Source organism: Centropristis striata, chromosome 2, assembly GCF_030273125.1.
Source record: "Centropristis striata isolate RG_2023a ecotype Rhode Island chromosome 2, C.striata_1.0, whole genome shotgun sequence".
Classification (NCBI taxonomy): domain Eukaryota; kingdom Metazoa; phylum Chordata; class Actinopteri; order Perciformes; family Serranidae; genus Centropristis; species Centropristis striata.
In genome coordinates this window covers 25,124,271-25,136,319 of record NC_081518.1, presented here as the reverse complement: position 1 = coordinate 25,136,319, position 12,049 = coordinate 25,124,271, and the positions used below count along the sequence as shown (strand labels likewise).

The 12,049-nt window shown below is 37.1% G+C and overlaps 1 protein-coding gene across 1 annotated transcript; it reads right to left on the bottom strand.

Annotated features, from left to right (window-relative positions):
• Positions 1-202: 202 nt before the first annotated feature.
• On the bottom strand, positions 203-11,611 carry apip (APAF1 interacting protein). The gene is made up of 8 exons (XM_059323846.1): positions 11,393-11,611; positions 7,396-7,464; positions 5,440-5,540; positions 4,123-4,171; positions 3,901-4,018; positions 3,045-3,180; positions 574-741; positions 203-457 (listed from the first exon to the last, which is right to left on the bottom strand). Exons 2-8 carry the CDS (start codon positions 7,459-7,461, stop codon positions 358-360), a joined length of 738 nt encoding a protein of 245 aa, XP_059179829.1. The 5' UTR covers positions 7,462-7,464; positions 11,393-11,611; the 3' UTR covers positions 203-357.
• Between the last annotated feature and the right edge of the window lie 438 nt (positions 11,612-12,049).

Sequence of the window (12,049 nt, the reverse complement as noted above, 5' to 3'; positions counted from 1 at the left end):
AGATCAATTTAAACGCCCAGTATGGTCATGCCTGACTGACACACACACACACATACACACATACAAGGACTGTGATTCCAGTGCAGTTGAACCTGAAAAGCAAAGCATTTGAACCCGAGGACCTTGATTTGCCAGCTTCTCATTGAAGAGTTTTCCCACAGTGCTTTGCAGCGTACCTCCAGGTTCTTCTGGGTCGCTGGCATTCAATCTCCTTCAACTGGATCAGCCCTTACCATCAAATTTCATCAAATTTGAAGCAGGCCAGCATGAAAGGCAAATGATTACAATCTGCTCTGCTGATTGAACACCGCCGACCTTTTCTGCAACAATGTCTCTTTAAAAAAGCACCAGTGAATGTCAAACTATTCCTTTTTCTTCTGCTGGGAGAGCTGCGGGGTCCAGTCCACACTGCTTCATCTGGACGGCCACGTCGAACAGATAGTCGTAGCATTCGCACCTGAAACATGCAGCAGAAGATGACATCATAAGCATGCCCTCGATGCAAATATATCAATGTATGCAAAGTCATGTTCAAGATCAAAGAGGTAATAGTGCTGGGAGGTAAATGCTCACATAGTCTTTGCTTTTTCCCATGACTCGCCCCAGACGTAGACGCCGTGCCTGCGGACGAGCACAGCACATGAATCTGGGTATTCCTCCATTGCGCGAGCCATCCGGTCCTTCAAGTCCTTCTCCTCTGGTGTATTTTCAACAATGGGCACCACCAGGCTGTCATCATACCTGTGAATGTGCAGAATACAAAAATGTGCAGGATACAAAAATGACAAATTACACCCAGGCTGATAACTTTTTTTCCATTAGCACACTGTCAGATATGCTGCACATGCTTGCTCTTAAAGATTCCCCCTGCCATCTGCTGCCGTCCCTCTGATTGTGGTGCAATCAAATCAAAGTGATACAATGAATCAGACGCCGTACTGTAAGTAGTTTCTTCCAAACAAATATACCAAACACTGCCTGATTTCAGCATCTCGAGTGTGAAGATTCGCTGATTTCTCTGCTGTGTTTCATTATGAGTTGAGTATCTTTGGATTTTCGACTGCTGGTTGAACAAAGTAAGCAATTTAAAATGGGATGACTAATGACAATAATGATTTGATTCTGTTGTAATCCAACAAGCTCCTGACTGCCTCCTCCCTGCTGTAACCAGAGAGGAAGCATCTCAACCTCTGCCAACATTTACCCCTTTATAAGCTGCCTGGATGGGTAACAAGCACACTGTAAAATCTTTGAACTGTGAAAATGTCATTCCTACCTAGCTTCTACCAAGTATGAAAAAACAAATCCATCAATATTGCCTGTGATGTACAAAACAACCTTGTGGTTCAGCATGTTTCAGCCTGTGATTTGCATATTGAGAAAGAAAAGCAAGACGGGGCACATTCATGTACAAACAGATCACTTAGATCATTTGTTTAAAATGTTGGAATCTACAGATGATTTATTTCATGTATCAAGCACTGTATATATTTCAGATTTGCATTTTGTCGTTAAAATGTTTGCTTTAATTAATTGTCCTTTCCCATCCAAAACGTGACAAAATATGATGAGACTATAGATCGAAAGCAGAACACTCTGTTTGTACAGGTGCATCACAATTAATTAGAATATCATGGGAAAGTTCATTTCCAGTAGTTCAAGTCAAATAGCTCCAACCAAGTATTGAGTCATATAGATGGACATACTTTTCAGAGGCCATCAATTAGAAGATATTAAATAAATTAAGACGTGAAATGTTTCATTCTGTGTGTGTTATTTCAACTTTTTGAATTGAATTACTGACATAAATAAACTTTCTATGATATTCTAATTTATTGAGATGCACCTGTATATCTCCACAAAGATGCTAGCCACATTAGCACGAGCAAGCCTGATAAGCTCCAGAGGAAAAATGACACTGAAGTCCACTGAAGTTGAAGCAAATTTTACGCAAAATGTTGCATTAGAGAAAATGCAAATTAGGGACTTTCCATCAACCAGTTTACGAACAAACAAAGCTGCATAAATGTACTTTTGTCATAGAATGGTGATGTGATGTATTGCAGACTGCAGACACAGCTGATCTAATAAGTGTGTTAAATGTTCGCTACGTCAGAAAAAGCGTTTCCACCTCCCGTTTAGAGCAATAATGAAAACGTTTTTAAAAAAAGAAGCCTCAAGTGAGCGTAAAAACCTTTTCACATTTTCTAGTTTTATCGAATTTTGGTGTTTCATCAAGCTTTTCTCATTCAAATCTTCAAAATGTGCATAGAAATTTGTTGATGGAAACATGACTATTGCACATTAACAAAACAGTATTCCTCTTCAGTTCGGGAGCAGTAAACACAACATGTGGTCCGGCCGAAAACCGCTCTATTATCAAAATTTAATAAAATATTAAGATCCTACACACAGTGATAAACACACGCCTGAGAGCCTCTCTTACTGGAGCCAAGACCTAACACCTGTAGCCACACCATAACTCTCTGAAGGGCACATAAATGAGCTTCTAGTGACTGTCAGGGCTGCACCCGACTCCCTGTCTTTCCAGCAGAGAAGCAGAGAGTCTGACAGAAGCTTCTCATGGCTGGTTAGTTCTGAACACCAGTTCTGCATGGCTGTCCATGCTACTGTGCGGTGGTCAGTTAGTCTCACTGTGTCCCCTGCCCCCCCTTAGCCACAAGACAATCCCTCCTACAGTCACTGCTCCCTCAGTACTTTTTTTTGTATATGCCTGGAGGGTTCGATCCTATTTTAAGGGTGTAATTATCTTTTAACCCATGTTACGGAAGCTCAGTTTAACAGAAAAAATTCAAGTTACAACAAGCAGAACAGTTTCATTAGAAGCATGAGGTCAAGACATACGCAGATCACGAGAGTTCCATGTAATTAATTCAAAACAGCTCTGATTTGCAGCTCTGATTTCTACTACGAGTGTCAAGATACTTTCAGAACCAAGACTTTATAGACCTCCGCCTGATGGAGAAATTAAAATGCTCAGAAAAGCTTTGGACTTAACTAATCTTTGCTGCTTGATTACATACCGATAGTTGGTGCCTGAGGTGCCCTTACGAATCCCCTTGATCATCTCCTGGTGTGTTATCCTGAACTCTTTGCCAGGATACAGCAGTGTTGCCATGACAGCAGCCTTGGAGTGGGTGTGTATAACTGCCTGTGCCCCTGTATTTTAGCAAAGGAAAAGCAGATTTAGATTTTTCAGTGTTGTCTCCTGGTATTGTCTTTTTCAACTGATAATTGTAAAAAGGCGAGAGAGAACACATTTAGCACACAGAGGACGGTCAGACATCAAGGTGCTTTGAAATTCTCTTGGTACATTTTAAATTGTGTTGATAATGGGAACTAGTTTTGGAGGCTTCATTATCTGTGAATGACGCAATCTGAACAAATTTTATATAAACCAGGACAAAGGGGATGAGTAATGGACTTAAGAATCATCATTTTGAAGAGAGGTACTTTATTAAAATATTGACCTTCAATCACAATGTCTTTATCAAACAACTGCACTTAAAAAAAATAAAAAATAAAAATCTTGTCTGCTTCTTTATGAAATATTATATTTTAGGGAAATTTTATCTAAAAGCAAAACACAGTTTTCACATTAATTTTGAAGACGATAAATTTTTTTCCCTATTACTTTTTGTTAAGTCAATTTAAAATATTGAACCATAAGTGGACATTATTAAAACATTCAGGAACAAGCATCTAATTTTCAAATTGTTCCTATCCCATTCAGCCTGAATTAGTAACTGATTTAAATTATTTTATTTTTTTTAGAATTCTAATCTTTTCTTTTTTCTTTGTGCTGTAGAACACTATGGGTTGGACTCTAACACAGACAGTTCATCATCGACTTCTATACGGACTGTTTCAGTGACTTACCTCTCATGGTGTAGGCGTTCATAAAAAGTGGTGTACACTGACTCTTCTTTAACCTCTTCCAGGCAGGAGGACAGCTGATGTCCCTCTCCTCCAGGTCACACACAAACATGTCTTCAGGCTGAGTAACACAAAAATGTGAAATATATTAACACACAGATCGTTATGTGAATACGACAAAGTCAGAACTCTCATTATTTGTACTGAGTAGAGCAACTTGCTCACCTGTATTCTCTCTTTCTGGACACCTGATGGTGCGATGTAGATCTGCTCTCTGTTACATTTATAACAAGAAACACGTGTAAATATCAAGGACAAGGGTGTTAAAGTTGAAATTTCCCTTAACAAGAAAGTAGTCATTGGTTGAAAATGTTTTATTCTACAGCCTGGACAGAAAAATAGCCTAAAAAAGTATCTCATTTAGCCTCATTTTATCCTCTCAAAATCTTTAATAATTATACTTTTTGCTTAAATATTCAGTCTTAGAGTTTTCCTATAGAACATGAAGAAGCCATTGTAGTCTTCTTTATCGGGCAACAAACACAGCAGATAAAGGAGTATTGATTTTTTTTTTTTTGTGCAAGGTTCTGCGAGGCTGCCTCAGGCTCTGAGTCATTTCTGAGTCAAACAAAAGCAATAATGGGGAGAAAAAAAGCTTAAAAACTTAAAATTCAGACCAGCATTCACAGAAAATAGAAATACACTCATTAGAGTTGTTGTGTTAAATGACAACACTAGTGTCTGTTTAGATTGCAACATTTTAACTACAGTAAGTGAATATGTGTTCGAGGCTTATTTTCTTTTAAATAAAGCTGCTTTTTGGTTCCTAAGCTGAACACAATATGGGTAATTTGGTTAGCTCTCATTTAGTAGATCATGTAGGCGATCTTGGAGCCACAGATTGGAACTTCAAATCTCTGGTGTTTTTTCTAACTTCATAATAAAAAAACTGAAGCAGAAAACACTGAATGATACTATGCAAAGCTGACATACTGCAGCTGAATTCAGAACGGATTATTTCCAAAGAAATCTAAAAAAGGTATAATAATTTACCAACATGAAAAGGAAACTTGCCTGTCAATCATTGTAGAGTTACAATGTTTTTATATCTAAATGAAATACCAGCATCTATGGAGCCGCAGTCAGTAAATCTTATTTGGTTTCATCTGAGGTTTCATCAAGTTCCCCCTGTTGGCTTAAATAAATGTCTGCCATTCCCCATTTCAAACAGGGATTTGCTGATGGGTGGCGCTTTCTTTGTAGCTGCCATCGAAAACAACACAGTTCAAAGATGTTTGTAATAACCTGTCAAAGCCTTCAGTTTGAATTCTGTTTCATTACGGCAAAACTGTGGCCCTCTGTCTTCACCCTAGATTTGTACGCATTGTCAAAACTGATGTAACTGACCTCTGACCTTGTCAGCAGACAAACAAAGAAACTCCACGACGGCATCCAATTTTTGACATCACAGAAAAGTTAATTGAAGGTGTGTCATTTCTGATCCTTCACAATATTTCACAAGAAATTAATTGACATACGTACCCTCGTCTCAGGCTGACCCCTCCTCCCGTCCCTGTCACCCACCCCAGCTGGTAGAAGAGTCGGCACAACTCTGGGATGAGCACGCGAGGATGCTCCTGCTCCTGCAACAGACACAAAGCTGTCAACCAAGTTGTTATAGCTCAAGTTTTACACAAATCATCAAGTCATGTAACTTGAAATTCACATCACTGTTTTTAATGCTGATGGTATTTCCCAGTATTTTTTCACTATAATGACAACAGCAAATTGTTATTGAGTAAAACCATTCAACCGTTCATTCAATGTTTCTTATTGTCAATAAATCACCTGAAAAGATCAAAACCAACAATACATTGATCCCACTAACAAGCACTGCCTTTAGAGTCGAATTCTTCATAGAGCTCCGTCTATAAAAAACATCAACGAGCTGCATCACTGTGCTGCTTGGCATGTCCCTTCATTAGCCTAAACACACACACTAGTAGTTTCGACTCAATCTCACACACACACACTAGACTAGAGCACCGTATGTGTATTGATCCAAAGCAGAAAATAGTCGAGTACATACTGATGGGCTAAAGGCTGGGAGCCAGAAACAGTGAAGGGAAGTCACAAGTATTAAGAGACGGACTAATGCATTGTTGGTTTTGCTCAATAACAAAAACAGAATGGATTAGCCACAACCTAAAAAAAGTCCATATGTCTCCTCTGCAGATCTTCTACTGTTGCAAAAAGTGCTCTGGCTCAGACCTTGCTACCCTATCAGTTCCCAGATAGGGTTGCAAAGGGGTAGAACATTTGGGGAATTCTGGAAATATTTAAAATCAGAAACTTTCAACGGGAATTATGGAAATGTATTGGAATTAACTGAAAACTGGCTGTAAATTAAACGAACTGTATCATATCCAAACATAAATATAAACATTTTGTTTTGCTATAAACCGACATCCATGAAAAATACGGTTTTTAAAAAAAACACTTCAACAAGATTTATTTGTAGGTAGATCAAGTTTTAATTATTTTATTGAACAATCAATTATTTGATTGAACAACAAAAAGATGAATAAATAAATAAATAAAACTCTTTCCCCCAAACCCACCCATTCAAAAATTGATGTGATTAAGGAACAGCAGATCTGGTTGTTCTAAGTCAAAGCTAAAATATATTTGCCCCAACTATATTTAAGTTCCCCGTTAAGGACCAACCTTCAATTTTGTAAATTCCCTGTTTGTTCCAATAATTTCCCGTTAATTCCATGGAAAGTTTTTCAACTTTGAAAATTCCCAGAATTCTGCAACCCTAATCACTGCTTCGCTAAACTTCTCTGGCTCGGACCAGCTCATCACAAGTGATGTCTGCGGAGGACCCGCAGCATCGTCAGGAACATCCCTCACACCAGTCCCAGATTGCTTCCACTGTCCCCCCTCCGCTCCCCTCTGGGATTTTCAGTTCCAGGACCACCAGGCACAGGAACAGCTCCGTCCCCTCAGCTCTCACACCTTGCTGAACTAGTCTGCATCAATCATGGTGATGGTTCCCCCCACCCACTAGATACCACCCCACACTACCCTATCTCCAGTGACTTAACATTTGCTGGCTGCTACACTACTGCATCACCCTACTTCTTACTGCCACACTGCTGTACATGCTGTATGTATACTGTATGTAGTGTCCTCATTTCCACCCCTTACTGTATATTTCAAATTCAATACATTACTCTTGCACATTTACTGCTTTTTGCACTTCTGGTTAGCTGCTTAAGTGTATTTTGTTGTCTCCATACTTGTACAATAACAATAAAGTAGAATCTAATCTAATCTAGGCATTCAGTGGAACAAATGCATACTGCTACTAAAAGGGGATGTAAAGCTTCTCACTTTCATAGATGACATTTGTCAGGTAATTCCAAGTGTGTTTCCAGAGCATCATTTTATACAAATGCATTTCAAAGTGTTTATCTGTCTCGTCATGCTTGCCTGTTTCTCTGTGGCCTCTTGACCTGCATCTTGGCAGCTGCTGCTGGTGCCACAGAAGGATGACATCTCCTGTGAGGAAAAACGTTGACCACATTTAGAGACAATTCACAATGTCAAAAGAAGATGTGTGGGAAATGATTGCAGTAACATTGATTTTAGTGTCATATGAGACAGACTTAGTGCTCTGAAGTCACAATGAAACAGCACTCTGCCAGTGTCTTACTTCCTTATTTTGATTTATTCCCTGTTGAAATCAGATACTGTTGAGATAACGCAAGGAGGAATACGAGAGAAATGCTTTTTAGTTCTCACCAATTCCTCTCCTTCCTTCTCCGCCCACACGTCAGTTACGGAGAAGCCACAGTTTCCATTGATGAAAGGGCGATAGGCGGCCCCGCACAAAAATCTCAGATCCAACAATTCATTTGAATTTCTATTCATACAAACGATTGTACAATGGAAAACCCCTAAAGCTGTGGCATTCTTAATCAACACAGTTTTTCTCAAGAAGATACAAGTAGATATACAAGTGAAATTGATTGTTAATAGATGTGGAAAAAAGGCAAATAAGGCAACAACGTGGATTTGTTGTGATTAGTGTCAGTTAAGATACAAGAACAAGATAAAATGATTGAATTAACTGTGGAAGATTTAAATTCCGACATGAAAACAGATCAAACAATACAAAGTTAAATACAATACAGCTGTTTAATGTATAAATTAACTCTGTGACATAAAAAAAATATAGTTTATTTATTTTCTTATTGTTTTAAATAACTGACTGTTTTTCATTGAGACTCAAATATAAAAATTGAAATAGAGAAAAAGTGAAGAGAAATACTATATGTAAATGTCGTGCAGAGAGAACATAGAACTTGCAAACACTTTTCATTATTTTTCGATCAACTGGAAACTTCCAGAACTTAAAAATGGAGCCAACGAGGAAGTGCCAAAAAATGCAGTTACTTGAATGAGCACTTGAGGCTGGCTCCAAAAGTGACTCACTCCCAGCAGATCCCCAGGTTAAAATGCTTCTAAAGCAGGAATGAACATGTTGACGGCCCGATACCAAAATGGTTTCGGTCTGTAGAAATATATCTAAAATATATATAAAGTAATAACCTAATTCATTGATCATAAAAGTAATAAGTTAGTTCTTATCAATGGCAAAGGATTCTATGATAATGACTCATTCTCTTCTGTTGTGCAAAATTTGCATTTCACCACACATAATATTACATAACAATATGTAGGCTATATTAACTAGATTTAAGGAGCACAGCTTGTTCAACAGGTGTTATACATCTGAAGCCTGATTACTGCTGTAGATTGGGAATGTCATATTTAAATACTGTGTGACTTAGGTATGTATAGGAGACCTGTGATCATTTGCCAGTTTTCAGTTATAAATCTCTCTTGTGACTTTTCTGTACATGCCGGCATGCATAGTTGGATCCAGTGTCACTAAAGACTAATATGCAAATTTGTACCATTGTATCTAATTAAATGTTAATCTCACAGTTTCAAGTTGTGTGTTTATTTCTTGTTGTCTTGTTTGGAAATTGTATTATTTTCTTTCTTTTAAGTATTGTGATTGTTTGGAAATTGGTGGTAGGCCTTTATTATTGTTTTTCCAGCATAAACATTTATTATTTATTTATTCACTGTTTTTCATTGAGATGTGAATGCTAGATTCAAATAAAAATATAAACTGGGCTTAAACCTTTCATTCACAGAGGAAGAGTGGAGCAACATTTTAAAGAACTATGAGAAAACATTTTGTGAACTTAGAACAAGATTAGTGCAGTTTAAAATAATGAACAGGGTTTATTGGTCCCCCTGAAGGTTACAGGGGTGAAATTAAGAGACAGTCTGAGTTGTTGTTGGTGTGGGGGAAGCACTGCAACACTTTTTCATATGATGTGGTCCTGCACAGCTGCACAAGAATTGTGGTCAGCCATACATGAAAACATCAAACACTGATACTTAAATCGGACATGTCATTTTGTCCCAGTTTATTTGATTTGGGGGATTTTGGGGAAAGCGTATAGTTAACACTACCACCAACCAGGGTGTGGTTTTCTCAACTGGGTATTGTGGCGACAAACAAGGGCTTTCTTTTAGGCTCATCAACTAAGTGGAGAAATATTACATTAAGTGGGAAAATTACATCTCCTTCATTAAAAGGACCCTGAGACTTTTGCATACAGAATACAGGAGTTCCATCTAGACTGGTGACACTTAATAACCTACAAATATACCCATTCATTTATTTACTTTACCACTTTTCTTGTCTGCCAACTTTAATTAAGTTTCGGTTGCTTTTATGTTTTCCTCCCTCAAACCTCAGTCTGGTGTTGTATGATTTACTAGATAGTCACCAACTTGTGTTAACTTGTTTTTGTCCCATGTGTCTTGTTACTTAACCTTCTCATCTGTCATATGTTGTTTTGCTTTGTTAAACCAAAAAAAAGGAAAGAAAAAAATAAATAAATACTGCACTTAAATGCTGTGCAGAAAGCAACATAGATCTTGCAAACACTTAATGCAATCTCATTATTTTTGATAAGTGGCAGCTTCCTTTTAGAAGCCCTCAGGGTTCATTATGTCACCTGTGCATTTTCTAGTGCTACATATGAAGAACTATATATCAGTGAGATCACCTGCTGTAGTCTTGGCGTTGGGTTATGCGTTACATAACAAACTTGAATATCTGGTATATAGATGCTCCATTCACTTCAAAACCAGGCGCCACGTCGAAATCCCTTAATTACTGTTTATGTGGTGCATGGGCCAAACAAATTGGCATTCATATCATCACACTGTTAAAATAATCAAGTCATTTTTTGTCAAAATTGGGTTTTTTTTGCCTAAATCATCTCCTCATGACGCCGACCACCTATGGTAAAATCACCTACATCCTCAGTTGATCAGATCATGTGATTTTACCCATTTAAGATCATCACTTCTTTAACAATTTGCCACATTCATAGGCACCATATAATAACCCAGCAAAGAAGAGCTAGAGGGAGATTGTTTAGTTATCAGTTTAGTTTATCAGTGTTTTATTGTTGACACTAATATTGGTAACACTTTACTCTAAGGTGTCTACATAAGAGTGACATGAGCGTGTCATAAATATGACATGGGATGCGCATTAACATTAATGACACTTTGAAGTAACATCGATGCTCATGATACTTGTCATGTCATTTTTCTGACAGTCTTGTGTTATTCTTATGTAGACACCTTCAAAATAAAGTGTTATCATATCTTGCTTAAGTCACAAAGGCATGTTCAAAAAAATTCATTTATTTCTTTTAAGTTACATAATTTACACACAGTGTTATTACTATGCCAATTGTAATACGTACATCCTTTTTGAGTGAAATGATCAATAAATGTAATATGTTACACTTTTGGTGAAGTTTTTTGTGTTTCCTGCAAAACTTGAAAAAATGAGTTATTATATTATTATTATGAGGCGATTATTTTAACAGGGTGACGATATTAAGTGACATTGCTTTAAATTGCAACCAAAAACTTGTTTGCACTAGTAGTATATTGTACAATAAAATGACCTATTGAAATATAACGTAATAGCTTATTTATGTCGTTGACTAAAGGAGAATATGAGGCTAGTTGGATATTTTTTAGTGGTTAATTAACTTTATTAACTCACACAGTTACAAGAAGTCAATCGCTTCCCGCATATTAAATGTTAAATGTGGCTTAACAAAGGGGCAGTCCGCTATCACTGCTGTCCCAGTTTCGTATCATGAAACGTGAAGTTGTTGCCTCATTAAGTATGACAAAATATAAGTTAAGTTCTGTGCAGCGTGTGCTAATGTTGCCTCATATGTTACCAGCTGTGGCTAACCTGCAGCAACTTTGTAAATATGTTTATTTAGCTTGCAACATTTTCCGGCATCACTAGGACGGTTTGAACTCTACTCGCAAAACCAGTAAAATGCACGTAAATAACATAACTTCTTACCTTTCTGATGCTGTGAAGTCTGTGGTCAAAATATATACGGTGCTAAAACAGCTAGCCTAACATGACTGATATCACTGCGTCATCAATGTGCGACTTCCAAACAGGACGTGAAATTTGTTCACCTCGGGATAAAACATTTCTACAGTATGCTCGGGATATTATTTTAAGTAGGCTATTTAATCGTTCTTCTCTCTCTTACTGTACATATTGCCTGTCAGTGTCATTGCCTTCTGGACAGCCTGCTTTTAGTCTGTCAAACACTTTGTGAACTCTGTTTTTAAAGGTGCTGTGTCATAATGTAGTATGCTATAAAAATATGATTAACAAATGTCAAAGTATAGTATGCTATAAAATTATGGTAATTATTTTTTGTTTTGCATGACATTGTGGTTAAAAAAGTAATTATAGTATGAAATATAATTATGGTAAACAAAAAAATGTCAAAGTATAGTATGAAATTAAATTGTGGTTTAAAAAAAGTCATAGTATAGTATGGCATGACATTATGGTTAAAAAAGTAATTATAGTATGAAATATAATAATGGTAAACAAAAAAAATGTCAAAGTATAGTATGCCATAAAATTATGGTAATTATTTTTTTTAAAGTCCAAGTATAGAATGAAATTAGAGTTTTAAAATATCATAGTATAGTATGG